This window comes from Balaenoptera physalus (genome assembly GCF_965194825.1).
Source record: "Balaenoptera physalus genome assembly, chromosome: 11".
Lineage (NCBI taxonomy): Eukaryota > Metazoa > Chordata > Mammalia > Artiodactyla > Balaenopteridae > Balaenoptera > Balaenoptera physalus.
This window is the reverse complement of record NC_138896.1, coordinates 14,368,531-14,386,536: the sequence shown is the minus strand read 5'-3', so window position 1 is coordinate 14,386,536 and position 18,006 is coordinate 14,368,531. Positions and strand designations below refer to the sequence as shown.

General features: G+C 39.0%; 1 protein-coding gene across 2 annotated transcripts in view; it reads left to right on the top strand.

The window, feature by feature from the left end:
* Positions 1 to 369: 369 nt before the first annotated feature.
* The window catches only part of DEK (DEK proto-oncogene), a 30,071-nt gene continuing 12,434 nt past the window's right edge, over positions 370 to 18,006 (top strand). The window contains exons 1-7 of one of the 2 annotated variants that reach the window (XM_082415231.1): positions 370 to 848; positions 1,207 to 1,360; positions 5,045 to 5,146; positions 5,380 to 5,489; positions 6,849 to 6,943; positions 7,829 to 7,949; positions 12,217 to 12,405. In XM_082415231.1, the coding sequence (XP_082271357.1) occupies positions 1,216 to 1,360; positions 5,045 to 5,146; positions 5,380 to 5,489; positions 6,849 to 6,943; positions 7,829 to 7,949; positions 12,217 to 12,405 (762 nt within the window). In that variant the 5' untranslated portion in view covers positions 370 to 848; positions 1,207 to 1,215. Of the gene's footprint in view, positions 849 to 960; positions 1,105 to 1,206; positions 1,361 to 5,044; positions 5,147 to 5,379; positions 5,490 to 6,848; positions 6,944 to 7,828; positions 7,950 to 12,216; positions 12,406 to 18,006 lie in introns of those variants that run through there. The other variant, XM_082415232.1, reaches the window with a different exon arrangement.

Genomic DNA, 18,006 nt, shown 5'->3' with positions numbered 1-18,006 from the left:
AGAACTCTGGGAGAAGAGTCTGGAATGGGTGATACCGTATTTCCTCTATTATAACTAACACACATGATTTCCCCCTACATTTACAGGTCTGGAAATCTTTTTCTCTCCGGTGACTGTGAACTTTCAACGTGGTAGGGGCTTCTCCCTTGCGGTGCACCTTACAAGCGACGGGGTCCTCCGAAATACAGCAGATTCGGGAGTCATCACCAGCGTGATCTCTGGGACCCAGATGCGATCGCTCACTTAGTTATTCCCCTCAACCTCTGGGAAATACTGTAGCAGCGACTTCACGGGATGTAAACTTCTTCACCACCCTCCGACCGCCCCCTCCCGGACCCGCGGCCGCTTCTCTTTTCCGGGAACGAGCCACGGAGACAATACACATGCAGGCCCTCTAGCGTTCTTCCGCTCGGCGCCGCCTCGCCGGTCCCGGGCCCGCTCCCGCCCGCCGCCCGGGAAGCGGCGCTTTCCCGGCAGAACGCCGACCTGACGCCGGACGCCGCCGGGGCGGCCCGGGAGCGCGCGGCCCCTCTGCCCGCGGCCAGGACGACCCTCGCGCCCCCGCCGCGGCCCAGCCCGCCGGGGCTTCCCACAGAGGCGCCGGCCCGCCCCACCTCCCCCACTCCGCGCGCGCCAACTCCCAGCCCGCGGCCCTGATTGGCCGCCGCATTCCCGCTTTCCTTCCCGAACCGCCATTTTGAAAATCTTGTTGATTCTGGGCAGCCGAGAGCGCGGCGCAAGCGTCACGCCAGCGAGCGGCCGGCGCGCGTCCTGCTCGGTGCCCGTCGCCGCCCCCCGGAGCGTCTTCGTGCCCTCGCGCGCCAGGCCCGCGGCGGCCGGGACCCGTGGTGAGGGCCGCGTTGGCGAAGGAGAGGCCGAGAGGACGCGCGGGGCCCGCCCGCACCGCCGCGGCCATTTGGACGGCGGCCTGGGGCGGGGGAGGGGACGCGGGGCGGCCGGCGGCGCGGACCGGGCGGTGGGAGGGGCGGCTAGGCGCCCGCGCTTTCCCGCCTCAGGACGGCCGGACTGCCCGCGGGGCAAGAGGGAAGCCGCCCCCGGGGAGTGAGAGCAGCAGACCGGGCTACGCTGGGAGGCAACTTTGCGGTCAGGTTTCCCGCGGCTCCCGGGGGCGGCCGGCTGGGGCCGCCGCGTCCTTCCAGCCGGGGACGAGGGGACCGAGACGTGTGGCTTCCTCCCCGCCCGCAGGTCCACAGCATGTCCTCCTCCGGCCCTGCTGCAGAGGGAGAGGGAGCCCCCGCCCAGCCCGCGTCCGAGAAAGAGCCCGAAATGCCCGGCCCGAGAGAAGAAAGTGAAGAGGAGGACGAGGACGACGACGAGGAGGAGGAGGAGGAAGAGAAAGGTGGGGAGGAAGTCTCGTTGCTAGTGATCGATTTTACCGAAAACGGTGTTCTGGCTGTTTTTGCACTTAGAGACGCTAAATCGGAGTGATTTTCAGTAAGAATGTTTGCGGAATTAGGGGGTTTTTTGTGTTGAGCAGTAGCAGAGAAAATAACTTCGGGAATTCCAATTTAAAATAAAAAATGACTCGTTCCGTTGTTAGTACTTTGGAGTGCAGTTTACTTCTCGCCAGCAGCAGAGAAGTTCATACCATTTTATCATTTGACAGGAAGTTTGTAAGTTTCAGATCTTTTTTTTTTTTTTTTTGAAACTGCTAGCCTTGGAGGTTACTAAGGTAATGTTTTATTTTTGCTAATTTAAGTACACGTCCTTTGCCTTTTGAAGTTATTGTAGGGTCCTAACGGAAAGCACATATTAAGACTTGAAAAAGTTAGTAATACGAGTCCTGGAAATATTTTAATAGTTTTATTTGCCGAACTTCAGCAGACGTTCTTTTCAAAGGCTCAGGGGAGTTACTTTCACGGGGAAACACCGGTGAAAGCTGTCGCTCCCTTAGAAAGTAGTTACATACGAAAGCGGTGAACTGTGAAAGAAAGTTAAATGAGGGCTCAGCGCTGTCTCAGTTTTGGTGTTGAGGGAGAGCGGTAGTAGCCCGTTTGGACGCACGAAAGCGAGGAGCCGTAGAGAATTGAGTGGTGCGTCCGTTTATCCAGGACGCATGGGGCAGTGCCTCTGAGGTGTGCCAGCTTCCTAAACTGTTTCTAACCACTTAAAGCTCCGTGCCACAGATCTTAGCTTTCTCTCGTGGTGTTAGCCCAATCTAGGTTTGTTTAATATTTGACTACCGCTCAACCAAACTTGGGAAGAGGTTTGAGGTTTTCGTCCCAAACCCAGGTTTCACTGTCAATTTTTTTTTTTTTTTTTTTAAGTCTAAACCAGTCCACCGTCAGCACTTTTTATAAATACATTCTGGGTTGAGATTACACCGTGTGCCTTTTGTTTGTCTAAAGTGGTATGTGCTCCAAGAGGGGAAGCATGTCCACGTTTAAGTACAAAAACGCTTAGGAAAAATATGAATTGTTTTTAAATTATTCATAATATAATAACTGAAAATTGGCCGCGGTATCTCACTACTAGTCCAAGACTTTCTCAGCGCTTTTTCCTCCAGTTTTTGGTTTTGGATACCACCGAGATGATGAATTTCTTCACATCAGGAAGAAATTATAGAAGTCATGTAAAAATTCTATAAATGACCGGTACAGTAATGCTCGGGAGATGGATGGCAGTTTAAATTGTAATTTTTTTTTTAACATGAAAATTAAAAAAAAAAATTATCCCCAGGCAGTTCTATAGTTGTCCTAATTTATTATTGTTCTCCTTTTCCTCATTTGAGGTGTTTGTGGAGCAGTTGAAATTGTGGGTGTTTTTATCCTACTTGGCCCTGAAAATTTAACTCTACTACTGAGGCATCATAGAAACAAGACACTGAAATTTGTGCCAAGTTAAGGGGGTGAATTGACTTAGCTTGGCAGTGGTTTGGGGAGTGAGGGGGAGGGCGGTAGGAGATGCCTTGTAAAAGATGACTCCTAGGTTTCTGTCTTTGGCAGCTGGGTGGATAATACTGCCATTTTCTGAAAGATAGAATTCATGAAGGTGAGTGAGTTTGGAGATGATTATGACTTCTGTTTTGGATGCACTGAGTTTGTTGCCTGTAGGACATGAAGTGGAGCTGTTCACTTGACAGCCTGAAGCTCAGGAGAAGGCTCTGGGCTGGAGGTGGACCAGGAAAGTCATTAGCTTATAGATGGTAATCAGCAGCAAGCAAAGGGCTTCTGTCACGCAGGGAAAGGGAGCGGAGTGGTCACCGGCGTTGCTTTAGAGGGCTTTCTCTTCATGCTACACTCCATTGCCAGCATACCCCTGCTGGAATCCCTTTCTTTTTACTAATTCCTTGTGGGCAGATCCTTACATCTCCAAATCTTACCTGTCCTTCAAAGCCAGATCCAATGTTTTGGTCCTTTTTCCATAATCCAAAAAGAATTACTCTTTCATCAACTCACAGAACTTTCTTTTTTTTTTATGAAGGAAACCAGGTCCAGCAGAGCTGAAACTTTATTTATTATTCTTTTAAATTTGTTTATTTGGTTGTGCCGGATCTTATTTATTTATTTTTATATATTTTTTAAATTTTTGGCTGTGTTGGGTCTTCGTTTCTGTGCGAGGGCTTTCTCTAGTTGCGGCGAGCGGGGGCCACTCTTCATCGCAGTGCGCGGGCCTCTCACTGTCGCGGCCTCTCCCGTTGCGGAGCACAGGCTCCAGGCGCGCAGGCTCAGTAATTGTGGCTCACGGGCCTAGTTGCTCCGCGGCATGTGGGATCTTCCCAAACCAGGGCGCGAACCCGTGTCCCCTGCATTGGCAGGCAAATTCTCAACCACTGTGCCACCAGGGAAGCCCAGAACTTTCAATTTTATCTTTCTTAAAGTGTGTTACCATCTTCTACCTTGGAGTATATTTGTGTCTCATGGACCCCAGTAGACATGATCTCTTTCAAGAAATATTCAGTTTCTTAGTCATCTGTTGATGCCTCCTTAGTATCTAGTGCAACTTGGCACAAAACAGGCACGCAGGTGAATGAATGGAAGGACTTCCAACAATCTATAGTGTCCTCTTATTTATCTGACTTTATCTCAGTCAGAAAGTAAATGGGTTTTAGAAAAATCCAGCCTAGGGACTACCCTGGTGGCTCAGTGGTTAAGATTCTGCCTGCCAATGCAGGGGACACGGGTTCGATCCCTGGTCCAGGAAGATCCCACATGCCTCAGAGCAGCTAAGCCCGTGTGCCGCAACTACTGAGCCTGCGAGCCGCAACTACTGAAGCCCGTGGGCCTAGAGCCCGTGCTCCGCAACAAGAGAAGCCACCGCAATGAGAAGCCCGCACACCGCAGCTAGAGAGAGCCTGTGCGCAGCAATGAAGACCCAACACAGCCAAAAATTAAAAAAAGAAAATCCAGCATAATGTTTAAATTGTAAAATATATATATTACCTAGCTTAGAAAAAAAAGCAGTCCGGACTAAACATTGCAAAACTTTTTTACAGGGTTTTATGACCATTATTATGAACATCATTTATTGAACTACAAAGTAATGCCCTCCCAATTGATTGCCTTAAATGTAAACTTGTAGAATTTTACCCTAGCCATAGTAACTCCAGGCTGCTCTGCCTTGCTGTTGTTTTTCTTCTGTCAGCTTACTAAATTATTGCTTTGCCCTGAATATCTCTTGAAGTTCTTATAATCTCAATCTAAACTTGCTGTTTTCTGATGTACGGTAAATGGAATCCCAATTAATAGAATTATGTGTAGTCAAATCGTAGGTTTAATGAGCACCTTGGCGATTTTTCACAAATAAAATGACTGGACTTCCATAGCAATAATTGTAGCTGGATAGAAGTTTGTTTGCTTTCTGATTTTTTTTTTTAAACTGGTTCCCCTGTGGGGTTGCCAGGTAAGTAAAGTGTTACTTTTAAAAAACTTCAGTGATGCTATTAACTTATCAAGTATTTTCATCTCTATTGTATCATTTGCTTCTCAAAATCATGCTCAGGAGAAGAGTTTATGTTTATGTAAAAAAGTTAATACCTTCTTTAAGCTTTTTGTTATTTAAGAAGTATTAAATTAATTTATAGAAAAGAGTCTCATCGTGGAAGGCAAGAGGGAAAAGAAAAAAGTAGAGAGGTTGACAATGCAAGTCTCTTCCTTGCAAAGAGAGCCATTTACAATTGCACAAGGTAAGTTTATGTTCCTTTCATTTTATAGTGAAAACGCCTAAATGTACAAAATGATGGATAGCAGTGCTTATTAGTTTTTAGTGTTTACTAAGTAGCAATATATAACTGGTGTAATTCTATTTAATTTGCCCTATTAGAGCAGAAGTTATATGTAAATTATGCTGTAAAAATAATTCTTATTAAATTAAATGTTCTAACACATAATGGGTATTTAACATGGTATTTTTTCCTAGGAAAGGGGCAGAAACTTTGTGAAATTGAAAGGATACATTTTTTTCTGAGTAAGAAGAAAACGGATGAACTTAGAAATCTACATAAACTGCTTTACAACAGACCAGGCACAGTAAGACCTTTTTTATACCTTTTACCTAGTAGTATACTTATGTGTTAAAAAACTTCACAATAGAAGCATAATTTTAGTTCTGGAAAGGACTTAAGCAATCAACTAGATCAATCTCCATACCCTACAAAAGTGAGCCAGCCGACACACTGTTGAATGAGTTATCAGAGGACATGTAGCTGGATATTAGCCATTAGTATTTTAACATCCAGGGCTCTTTATACTGTAGTTGTTTTTAAGGCAAACTGAAATTTCACATTGTGAAATCAAAATTATGATGATTTTAGTGATTTTAACTGTATTAGAAGAAATTTATTTTTTGGATTTTTTAAAAACTAATTTATATTTATTTATTTATTTGACTGCGCTGGGTCTTAGTTGCGGCACACAGGATCTAGTTCCCTGACCAGGGATCAAACCCAGGCCCCCTGTATTGGGAGCACGAGGTCTTAACCACTAGACCACGAGGGAAGTCCCTTTTTTGGATGTTTCTAACCATTCAGAAATAAATGATACAGCATATTGTATCTCATTTTGAGGAAATATCTGTTAAATTAGGTGGTAATTTTTTGCCAATGTTAGAATAAATCAATGTTTCATTTACTGAATTACTATACTGTACACGCAACTTCAGTATTCCATATAAGTGAGGAGACTTTGCTTTGAGCTGTGAGTGGGTAAAGTAAAGTTTGACATTGTTTGACTGTCTGAAGCATGGTAAAATTTATTTTCATGTGTGTTACCTCATTCGACCCTGACAACAATCTAATCTACACAAGTCCCATTACTGCTAAATGGTATTAACTTTTGGAGGTGCTCTGTTCTTTACTTTTTAAGGAATCAATCCCTGACTTTCTGTTGGAAAATAAGAAATATTACTAGTAACTTGTATTGTTTAAGGAAAGGATGTCATTTTTTTTTTAATGTTATTTATTTATTTTGGCCGCACCGCACGGCTTGTGGGATCTTAGTTCCCTGACCAGGGACTGAACCCGGGCCCTTGGCAGTGAGAGCATGGAGCCCTAACCGCTGGACCGCCAGGGAGTAGTCTGTCTTTTTAGTAACTTTCCACATCCCCTGGTGCTGTCAGATAACATTTAGTTGTGGTTTTATAATTACTAGTAAAAATTCCCAGATGAAATACATTTCAATTCAAGTTGTTATTTTCAAAGAATTGAGTTTGTGAACACTTTATAATGTTAATATTTTAGTAGCAAATACAGTTTTCCAATGTGAAGAAAAAATGTTGAATACACCAATATTATAATGTGGAGACAGGTGTGAAAATAAAGGTGTTGGCTTTGAAATTTGTGTACATCACTGGGTAATAAGTAGCATTAATGATAGGAGAAACATTTTCAGGTGTCCTCATTAAAGAAGAATGTGGGTCAGTTCAGTGGATTTCCATTTGAAAAAGGAAGTATCCAATATAAAAAGAAGGAAGAAATGTTGAAAAAGTAAGTTATTTTTATAAATATCATAGTTAATGTGCCTCAAACTTAATTTTAAACATTTAAATATAACTGCCCTTACGTTTTCAGTGGACTGCTGATTCTTTGCTTTAAATTCCAAGACCATGTCATCATAAAGTATTAACTATTTCCGATAAATAGCGGCTGTCAAGATTATTGAAAACTCAAAGACATTTCTGTTTCTTAGAAGAATGATACAGGTAAATCATTCACACAGTACAAAATTCAGGAGGTCCAAAGGAAATGTAGTGAAAACTCTTCCATTCCTGTTCCCTGTCAGCCACTCTGTTCTCCCACTTATAGGTACCATTTAAACTATTTTGAAGTTAATCAATTTGATAGAAATCATTTCCATCCTAATGCAAACAAGATGATATATTCTTTAAAAAAATTTTTTTTAATGAGATGATATATTCATATAAGAGTTTTTGTTTGTTAAGTCCCCTGTAGTTTAAAAACTCTTAAGTATTAAAGGTCATTACCTATACCTTGTTTGAGACATTGTCAGTAGGAATACTCAGGGGAAAATGTATTGTTTAATCACCAGCCAGAAGAATTAACAAGTTTGTGAATTTTATAGTATTGAAAACTTTTTACGTTATATTTCAGTGAACTAAGTGAATTTATTTTCATACCACCTTTAAGACTTAATTGGTAAATGATGTTTTCCATTTATTAATAATTACATCTGGTTGTATTTTGTGCAGTAGTCACGATTATCGGGAGTACTTCTAAGATTCAGAGAAACATTGGCTGTCTTCTTAATGTTTGTGGCTGAGCCAGTTTGGTTAGCTGTTATCTTTATATTGTGGAGAATGTTTATAAACTTTCCTACGTAATCACATTGGTTTCTTCCATTATCTGTTTCAGATTTAGAAATGCCATGTTAAAGAGCATCTGCGAGGTTCTTGATTTGGAGCGATCAGGTGTAAATAGTGAACTGGTGAAAAGGATCTTGAATTTCTTAATGCATCCAAAGCCTTCTGGCAAAGTGAGGATCACTTTTTACTATTTCAGTAACAAATCAGTTATTTGTAGTGTCTCCATTCTCTTTTTTTCTGGAACATTTTAATTAGCATTGCTGTCAACATTCAGTAATATCTTTTACATTCAAAGAATGTGCCTTCCATGGACATATTTGCAACAGTTTCATGATAGAAATAACAGAGAAGGCATACGGATGCGTTTTCCCTTATCAGATGTAAAGGATGTAAGATTAAGAAAAATAATTGTTAACTAAATGTCAAATGGGACAGAAATACAAAGGAAGTATCCAGAGTTATGTATCTACAAGGCACTTGAAGAACAGAAACAGGTTGAGCTGAGGGTGAGGTGTTGGGCTGGTGAGGGAGAGTGTGCAACCTGTAATCAGATCAGGAAAGGCAAGGTGGTGTGTTAGAGCTGGATATTTACTAGATACTGGAATAAGGTTATGAAAAAGTGACAGAAAAAAGCTGGCTCTTTGAAGTTTCTTGGACTGTATTTCCAGAATCATCAGGAGAGCCCAGGAGCTGGACAGGGAAGTAAAAGTCTTACAGTTTTCACTACTCTTCTAAAATCTGGATTAGGTTTGCCCTGATTGTTTAACAGTAACAAAGGACATCACTGAGTTGAAATGTTTATTGAAGTGTTAATTATATGACCTTGCATTTTCAGTTTGTTTTCAATCTTTTAGCAGATATTTTCATATTTTCTCATTTTGATAGGAAAGAAATTGGGAAGAGATCTAGAGGGCCTAGGAGTTCAGGGGAATACCATCAGTGAGGGGAGAAGGGCATTAAGATTAGAAACCAGAAAATAGCTCTGGGACTTTTTGTCTGCTCTTGGTCCTGTTGACCATTAGCTGGATAGTGATACCTAAGGATATTTTTGTCATACAGCTACAAACTGAAGGCGTATGGTAATGGGGAAGGAGGGGTTCTAGTTGATTTATTTAAAAGGTGAGTTTGAACACTATTTCCCCAGAAGCAATTACTAAGTTGCCTGAGTTGTGAGGGATATGTTTATATTCAACGTTTCCTCGGTGATTTTCAAATGTGTTAGTTTCAAGACCCAATTACCCTCTTAAAATCAATGAGGACCTCAAGAGCTTTTGTTTATGTGGGTTATTTTGATATTTACTGTATTCTAAATTAAAACTGAAAAATTCTAAAATAACGACAGGCTCACTACATGTTAACAAAAGTAATATTTTGTATGAAAAATAACTATACTTTACAAAATTTTAATGAGAAGAATGGCATTCTGTTTTTGCAAATCTGTTTATGTCTGACTTAAGAGACGACAGCTCTATTCTCATTTGCTTCTGCATTTCCTTCTGTTGCAATGTATTGATTTGCTTGAAGTACATGAAGAAAATCCAGCCACACACAGCTGTGTATCTAGAAAAAGGAGGGATATTTTTAAAACCCTTTCAGATAATTGTGGATAGTCTCCTTTGATATAACACCAAAACTCCACAATGGGGAGGTTCTTAAAGGTTAGTTGTAATGTATCTAAAACCATGTTAATAAACTTGGACCTTTTACCTATGCATGATTTTGTAATATGCACTCTCCATTTGGAAAATGTTGGTTCCCTGAATTATGCATATCTTCCAAATGCTGGCGCATTTCACTGAACACTGTCAAAAAGTCACATTCATTAATATAACCATCGTCTCATCAGAAAAAAAAATCTTTAGGTATTGGGAGGCTGTCAGGTCCATGATAGTGGATGTGAACTTTCCAAAATTTTCATTTTCACTTGAAATTTATCATGGGCAATAAATACTGTCAGTTTTTTTTTGAGGTGACAGGCTCACATTTATTTTTGAGACTATGTCTATCACCTAAGTCTGAATAGGCATAGTGTTTAAATTATTCTTTTAAAAATGATATTCCATGAAAAAAGGTAGCTTAGTTCACTGCTCAGTTGTGCAAGTGCTTTTCCTTGAGAAGATCAATGAACTTCCTTATGTAGCCAAAGTACTCTATGTGTACCTCCCATTTTGTTACACAGATGTTATAAAGACATGTACTCAAAGGTTGAGAGTTAACACGGTATTTACTGTTTCATCAAGAACCGGTGTGTGGTTGTGAGGAGTATAATGACTACAAACACAGTTTGCTGCCTCCATCTCGATAAGGTACCAGTAGGTTTACCCACCTTTGCTTTTTGCACAATTACTACAAATGTCAACGCAGTGAAAAGAGCGAATAAATAATGCCTTGGTATTATTATGAAAATAGTTCTGACCTTTTGGACTTCTGGAAAGGTCTCAGGAAACCGCAGGTTCCATGAACCAGACTTTGAGAACCACTGTTTTATCCTTTTTTTATGGAATCTTACTGTTATATCCATTTTTCATATCTGATTCTGTGATGATTACTCCTTAATCTAATGGTATCAATCTCAAGCTATTTTCTGTGCTACCATATGCTTCCATCATTTAAGGAAAACACTATGAAGTCATTAATACTAATTTTTTCTGCTCTAGAATAGTCTCAAAATTATTGATTTAACATTGTTTTACTATCTTTTTGTACTTCTAGCTTGACTGTTAATCAGATTTTGTTTCCAAAAAGGGATGATGCTCTTGACATTGGATTCTGATTAATAGATTCAGCTATTTTTAGAACCAGTATAGGAAAGCTCTAAGGCATTTATATATTATTAATTTTTTAAAATGAAAGTCTCTTCATTTATTTTTAGAAGTTGCATTTTCTTGATTGGTTTCTTGAATGATGCAGCATTCTTTCATTTTCTTGTATAAATTTATCCAGCATCCATTCCAGTTCTCATCTTACTGGTTTCACATACAGATTATATTCCTATTACCTGCATCTGGTTCCTGAGCTGACATAGTGAGGGATATCACATTTTTCAAATATATTCATGTCTTGGATTTCATTTAGTGAGTAGTGAGAGTTTGGATGGTGAGTTACCTTTTCTCCAAACAAGCATATCGAAGAATTTATCCAGATGGATTTGGTTCCTGGTAATAGGTGGTAATGGCAGTAGTTCACATAACAAGGTTATCTGTATACATTCTAGGAGGTTTCTTTTGGAGAACCTCTCTGAGAAATATCTTTGGTCCACTAACTTATTTTCTGGAGGTACCTACATTGGCTGTTTCCCAGTCTGTCTTTAGAGAAGGGTAGGTTGTGTGGGCAAGCTAGAGGCTGTCCTGTGGGTTGTAGATAGCCTGAAAATGCCACATTACACAAAGCAGCCACCTTTTCTTAATTTTTGTACAGGTAACAGCGACCCCTAAGACTGAAAGTTCCTGGAAGAGAAGGGACCTGTGGTTCTGCTAGTTTCATGAGAGATAGCTTAAAGTTACCAATAACATTTACACAGTCGCGTATCTTAAGGTTACGTTACAGAATTTTCCTTATTGTAGAAAATAACATAGGCAAAAATAAAGACAAAAGATGCCCGTGATTTTAGAAGTAAATAATTTTAATTCCTTAGTCTTTGTCTTTTCAGATCCTTTATGCAAGGTTATTTTATAGTTTTCAATTTCAGAAGTTAGTAAGTACTCCCCTAAGAAAGCATTTAAAAATTAAATTTGTTAGTTAAATTATTTTCCTCATGTGATCTCTGCTTTTTAAATATACATGGTTTAATTGAATATCAAAGTAATGGCAATGGTACTTATTTTGTGGTTCTTAATTCGTTTCATAATTAACATACTCAACACTTATTGCATATTTAAAATCATCAGTGAGAATATAATCCTGGCATTATTGAAAGCAGAACCCATAGGTAATATGAATATAAACTATATGTTTCATAAATTCAAGATGTGTAAAGTGAGGTTTTATTTCCTTTTGGATGATTCCTCCTGGTCGATTAGTGGGTCCCCTAAAGCAAGAAGGCAGTGATAGTTTTAATGCTTGTAGGAGTGAAATAAATACCAAGTCTAACTGAAAATATTGTCTTGATGAAGTGTAAACAAATACCTGAACTTAACACAGTGTGCGCTTGGGCTTCTAGTCCCATATCAGAATGTAGAACACAGACTTCTTTCAAATATGTGAAGAGTCTCTTGCCTAGAACCTAAGGTTCTAAAAAAATGGAAGGGTATTGGTAGTGCAGACAAAAAGGTTGACTTGACACATGAAGTTAAAGATGAGTTATTCTCTGTAAAGCTGCTAAGCTTGGAAATAAAATTTCTTGAGACAGGAACAAGAAGAGTTGAGAAGTAGTTATCAAAAAGAGGTGATTGACTTGGAAATATAATACCTCATTGATGTTATCCTTATTTTACGCAGCCATTGCCAAAATCTAAAAAAACTTCTAGCAAAGGCAACAAGAAGGAACGGAACAGTTCTGGAATGTCCAGGAAAGCTAAGCGAACCAAATGTCCTGAAATTCTGTCAGATGAATCTAGCAGTGATGAAGAGGAAAAGAAAAACAAAGAAGAGTCTTCAGATGATGAAGATAAAGAAAGTGAAGAGGAGGTAAAATGTTGGGGCTTTTTCCTCATTTCTTTCCATGGAGAGAGTTAAATACTCCTGCTATATAATAGATTAAGACAGAAAGCGTAGATTTGAAGGAACTATATATGTACCATGTTGGTTTTTAATTCCAAAGACACAGAAATGATTACGTGTAAACCCTTTCTTTCCCTTAAGGAGCTTTTAGTTTTATTGCCATGCCAGAGTGTAAGAGTTGGAAAAGAATGAGGTTGATGTGCACTAGGTTTGAGCTGGACCTTGAAGACTAGAGTACGTAAATGAAGGGCGAGGAGTGCATATCCTGACAGGAACACAAAGGAGATTTTTAAAGAAATTTTTCATAGTATATTAATATTTTATGATTGACTTGTACCATTTTATTCTGCTTTATGCAAAAAGCAAGGGGTTTAAGGACCACCATTTTATCTCAGTTTGGGATTATTTAATGAGACTAGTGGCATTTGAAGTTTATTTGATTGGCGGGCAAATTTTGTGTCACTTAGGAATGCCCGTCATTTTCTTTTACTTGGGAGTATTTATAAAATGTTGAGAATATTTAGTTTCCGAAGAAAAACTTTGGGAAGAGGAGAGCTGCTGAACCATGTAAGGGGTTAGCTTTACCCTCTCCTTAATATGTATCTTCAATCAAGTAGATGAGGAAGAGGGTACAAGGAGATGATTTCCTGTTAATTGTTAACAGTGTTTTGCTGGCTCTATTTTAACTTGTTTTGGTGCTGTCTTTAATGATCAAAACTTGCTCTGTAAATTGGGTAATCCCCCTTGTCTTATGTAGGGGCTTGATTAATGTGGCTTGACATTTTGGACCAAGATGATTTTTTGGTGTTGGAGGGCTGTCTTGTGCATTGCAGAGTGTTTGCCCACTAGATGCTGGTAGCACATCCCTGCCCCCAGCCTCCAGCTGTGAAAACCAAAACTGTCTCTAGACATTACCAAATGTCCCCTGAGGGCAAAATCACCTTCAGTTGATAACTGCTGGATTAGAGAGAATAAAGATGTGGTGAACTGTGATTTTATAGGTGTGCATTTTGTGTATACTTGTCTTTAGGTATTTAAAATCCATGCTTGTTTTAATGTCAGATTTTATAAAGACTTCTATAAAGCTAAGTATAGAATGCTTCATAATTTTAAAAAGGATACTACAGATCCAGCAGGTGTTTCATAACTAGTATCTTAATATATTTTTGGTGTGAAGGAAGATGAGTAATCTGAGCACTAGGGTTTTTATGGAATAGATTTTAAGGACATGTAGGAGGAAAACGTGTTATTTATATGTGAATATAAATAGTAGCAATTTTGCAGTAATAGATTTCCTCATTCAACAAATTTTTGGTTATCTACTATTGTGTATTCACTACGCTTCCCAAGACCTTTAAAGGCAGACTTAAAGCATGAAAAGTTGTAGAATGTAAACATCTAATTTTTTTTGTTGAAGCAAGATGATTAGGAGCATGGCCTTTGGAAACTGGGTTCAAATCCCAGCTGTACTCTGATTATCACTGTTTGACTTTGGGCAAGTTACTTATAAATTCTGTACCTCAGTTTCCCATCTTTAAAATGGGGATAATGATAGTACCAGCCTCCAAGGGTTGTATTTGTATTAAGTGCCTTTATTTAAAGCACTTAGAGTAGTACTTGGCACAAGTACTATATAAGTGTTAGCTGCTGCTATTACTATTAGTATTAAGATGACATTTTACCATATGCAAGATTTATAAATCCATTCTTGTCATTACTAAGGTGCAGGTTAAAAAGTGAGGATATTTTACACTCGTTTTCTCATTTGCTTTTCAGATTATTGTCCCTTTGTTCTGAATTGAGTTAGTTGACATCTGTGAATGTAGATGACTCCTGATTTATAACCATATTGGTTCCTGGATAATGATTACAAATGGAACTGTCCCACTACAAATCAAAGCCTTAAACGAGGATCATTTGCTAGAAACCCAGGTCAAATGATGAAAATCCATGGAGGAAAAAAACCCACAAAAATGCTTTTCAGACATTAAGTATATAAAGTCACACAATATAAAAGCTATATCATAATGCTCTGTTTTCTGCTTTGGTTTTTCTACTTGGGCTGGTATTGACAGACTTCATAAAATATAATGCCAGTAAAATCTGGACTGAGAAAACTTTCTTTTTTCCTGATAAATCCCCCTCTAGCAAACATAGGTATTCTTCATTTCTTTAAAGACTCCTTCAAATTTAGGGCCATCCTCCTCAAAAACTTTATTGCTGATTCCATTACTGTGAAAGGCTCTGATTGCCTTTGAAAGGTAAGTGCTGGCAGGAAGGATAGTATTTCAATAGTAACTTTGTTTTCCCTTATTCTATTTTTTTGAAGAGTCTGTTAAGTGGCAGCCTTGTTAGGGACTTCATAAACTGAGGTATTTTTGGTCAGTACTATGAAAGGACCTCTTTTCGAAGAGGCTATACAGAGGAATTGCAGGCTGATTGGAAAAGTTGAGGATTGCTTATAGATGGAATTTTTTTTGCAGATTTTTTTTCATGGAAAATTACTGGGTTAATACTATTTATTTTTATTTCCTGAAATGAATTTTTCCTTCATAGATAAGACTTCTCCCTGTTAAGATCAGCTTCTTGTTTTAGATTCTTGGAGTAAATAACTGAACTTGTTTCTTGTTTCCTCTGTAAATTGAGAGCTTTGGACCAAATAATCTATATCATATTGCTGAAGTCAGAAGTTTTAAGCAGAAATCCAGTTCAAGTTATAGTTGTTCATTAGCCAGTTATATGAGGCTGAATATTATTCACCTGCTACTTTCCATATTTAGCTGTGTGAAAGAGTAGGATACTTAATTTATAAGTAAATATTATTTTAAAATGTAGGTTTGAAATCACTGAAAACTGCAGTTAAAAAAGAATTGGCAGGGTTTGTTTTTTTTTTAAGTCTTTTATATGAAATATGTCACATTTAGCATGTTAGCCAGCAATTGCTAAGACATTTTGTTTGAGGTTCTCTGTACCTATACCTCTGTTTCTATGATATGCAGTGAGCGGTTCACAGCAGTTTTTAATTCTCTTTTTCTTTAAAATTAATTCAAATAAGAAGGTGCTCTTTCTGAGTGTGACCTGGGTAATAATTCCTTTATAAAAGAGCTGGTCTAAACTTCTTTATCACCTTGGCTCTTGGACATTTGCTTACTTAGGGCAGTAGAGGGAGAGCAATTTGGAACCAGGAAGAAACTGGTAGATGAGGTTTCTTTAGAATGAGAGAATAGAGGTTTAATTATGTTCTGTAAACTTATTATGAAACTCAACTGATTGACACACGGGAGTACAGCTTTAGGGGAGGATTCCTGAAATGAACCGGTGAGATGAGACCGCACTCAGGCATGCCGCTCACGGCAGTGTTGCCTTGCGTACAGGGGGATCGTTGGGGGGCGGAAAAGGAAGGAGAGCAGTGCTCGCCACATTACAGAAAACAGTTCTGCTTTAGACACTTAAAAGCTAGCTTAATGCTTCTTCAGTTTTTGTTTCCTAGTGTTTTTATAAATACTCTTTATCTCTAGGAAAGTATAAAACAAACTATGGGTATTTACTTCGTGAGTATTGAATTTATCTGAATGTTCCCAGATACATCAGGAATATCTTCAGCTCTGAATACTTAAAAGCCCTACTGATAATGTCCAAAACAGGAGTTCCCTTCTTCTTTCAGGACAAGAAGTCCGCAGAGAGGCAATTCTGGGCTAGTAGAGCGGCTCAAGAAAGGTACTAAGAATCTGGGGACTGTCTCTTCCTGAGCCACCATCTTTACGTGTGGCATTAAACCTCATGATCTCAGGATGATTGTTTTACCTTTAGGCATTGTATCCCTGTTCCAGATAAAAAAAAGAGCAAAGGGCTTTTCTTCTAGTGATGTTTTGGCTTTTTCCCCCCTGTCAGGGATACCTTTTACCAGAGATCTCCATGTACATCTCATTGGCCGGAACTTTTTACCCAGCCACCTCTAGTTGTAGGGGAGGCCAGTAAGACCCAAGTGTTAGCTTTCCTGCGTCTGTAGGAGGAAGGCAGATAAAAAGTGTGATGTTGAGTGAGCCATCCTACAAAGTTTACCAAGTGAGAGAAATTTTCAGTTATAGTTTTGGTAAACATTTGGACCATTTGAGGGATTATTTGGTAGTGGTGGGAGGGTGAACGTGAAAGCTTTGTTAGTCCTTAAATATGTTCTAAAAAATAAGAATTCCCCCATCTCAATCTGATCAGAGGAATTACAGAATTATATAAACTATTGAAACCTTTTGTTGGAAGGCAAAATTGAATAATTACCATAATAAAATCTGTTTAGGGTTAAACTTGCTTTCATAATCTTTTGTGGAATATAGCAAGGCTTGCACATTCTTTACTCTTGGCACTCTCGAGTTTTCTCAGCCAAGTTGTTAAAAGAATAGTGTATTTTAAGCTAATACTTATTTTGTTCATCTGTTCACCCAGTACAACCTTTCTGCTGTGAGGACAGGATTCTGGCTCTGTGACAGGCGTCTTTTTTGGAGACCCTCCTTCAATAGCCCTGCTGCCTATAAAAGATAGGTAAGCCTTCTCCCAAGATTTTTTTTTTTTGCCTTCCTTCAAAAAGTGCTCATGTCATTCCTCTGATTCTATACCTTCATGGTTATCAGACACATGGAAAATCTCCTTCAAATTTTTTAAAATTTATATTACTACAGTACATTGTAAAAAGTTTAGATGACAGTACATTGTACTACCTGAAATTAATGGCAGCTCTCAGTTTTATCTGTTTCCCTTTAGCACATAAAAAATACCTACAGTACTGGATGGTCCTGATTGAACTACTCACAGCATATTCAAAAATGGCAAACCAGAATCTTAGAAATAAATCCCATGAGAATTTGGAAACTAGCTTTTTCTTTTTTTTTTTTTCACCTAATTTTTTCCCATACATTTTGCTAAAAGACTCAAAGTCTTGCCTCCTATTTGATTAAATAACAAAGGTGTTAAGTATCATAAGTACTTCCAACATTTTTACTTTATAATGCCACATACTGTGTTTAATTACTGAAATATTCAGAATATTTTTAAAAAGACTTAAAATAGGGGGCCAGTACTTGGTTTTTAATGTAATCACTTTTCAGTTGCTCAGTTCAATAAATTGAGAGTGTGCTAAGTGCTGTTGGGGTTACAGAAGATATTTTCCTACCCAAATACCATTTGATTGACACTTTATAGGATTTCAAAAGAAAGAGAATCTCTCTGTGTTGATGAGTGAAAGCTTTGGGGAGAGATGGAAGAAATACCAATTGAAATTGACCTTGGGGATAGAAAGGAAAGTTGGACACGTGAACAAAGATGGGGAGTAGGAAAGTAATGTGACAGACACGCTTGTTTGGGGTTAGCTAGTTTGTCCAGAAGTAAAGCAGTTAGAGATGAAGCTAGAGCAACGTACCTTGAAGCCAGACTATAGAGAACCCACGTGGTTGGGCATGGCTGTGTAATACAACCTTTGAGGGTAGATTGATCATTCTCCTTCCTTCAGAATGGTTGTCTTATTCTACCTGAGCATTTTGCTAAGTGGGGAAAAGAGACATGGCCTCTGTCTTCCAG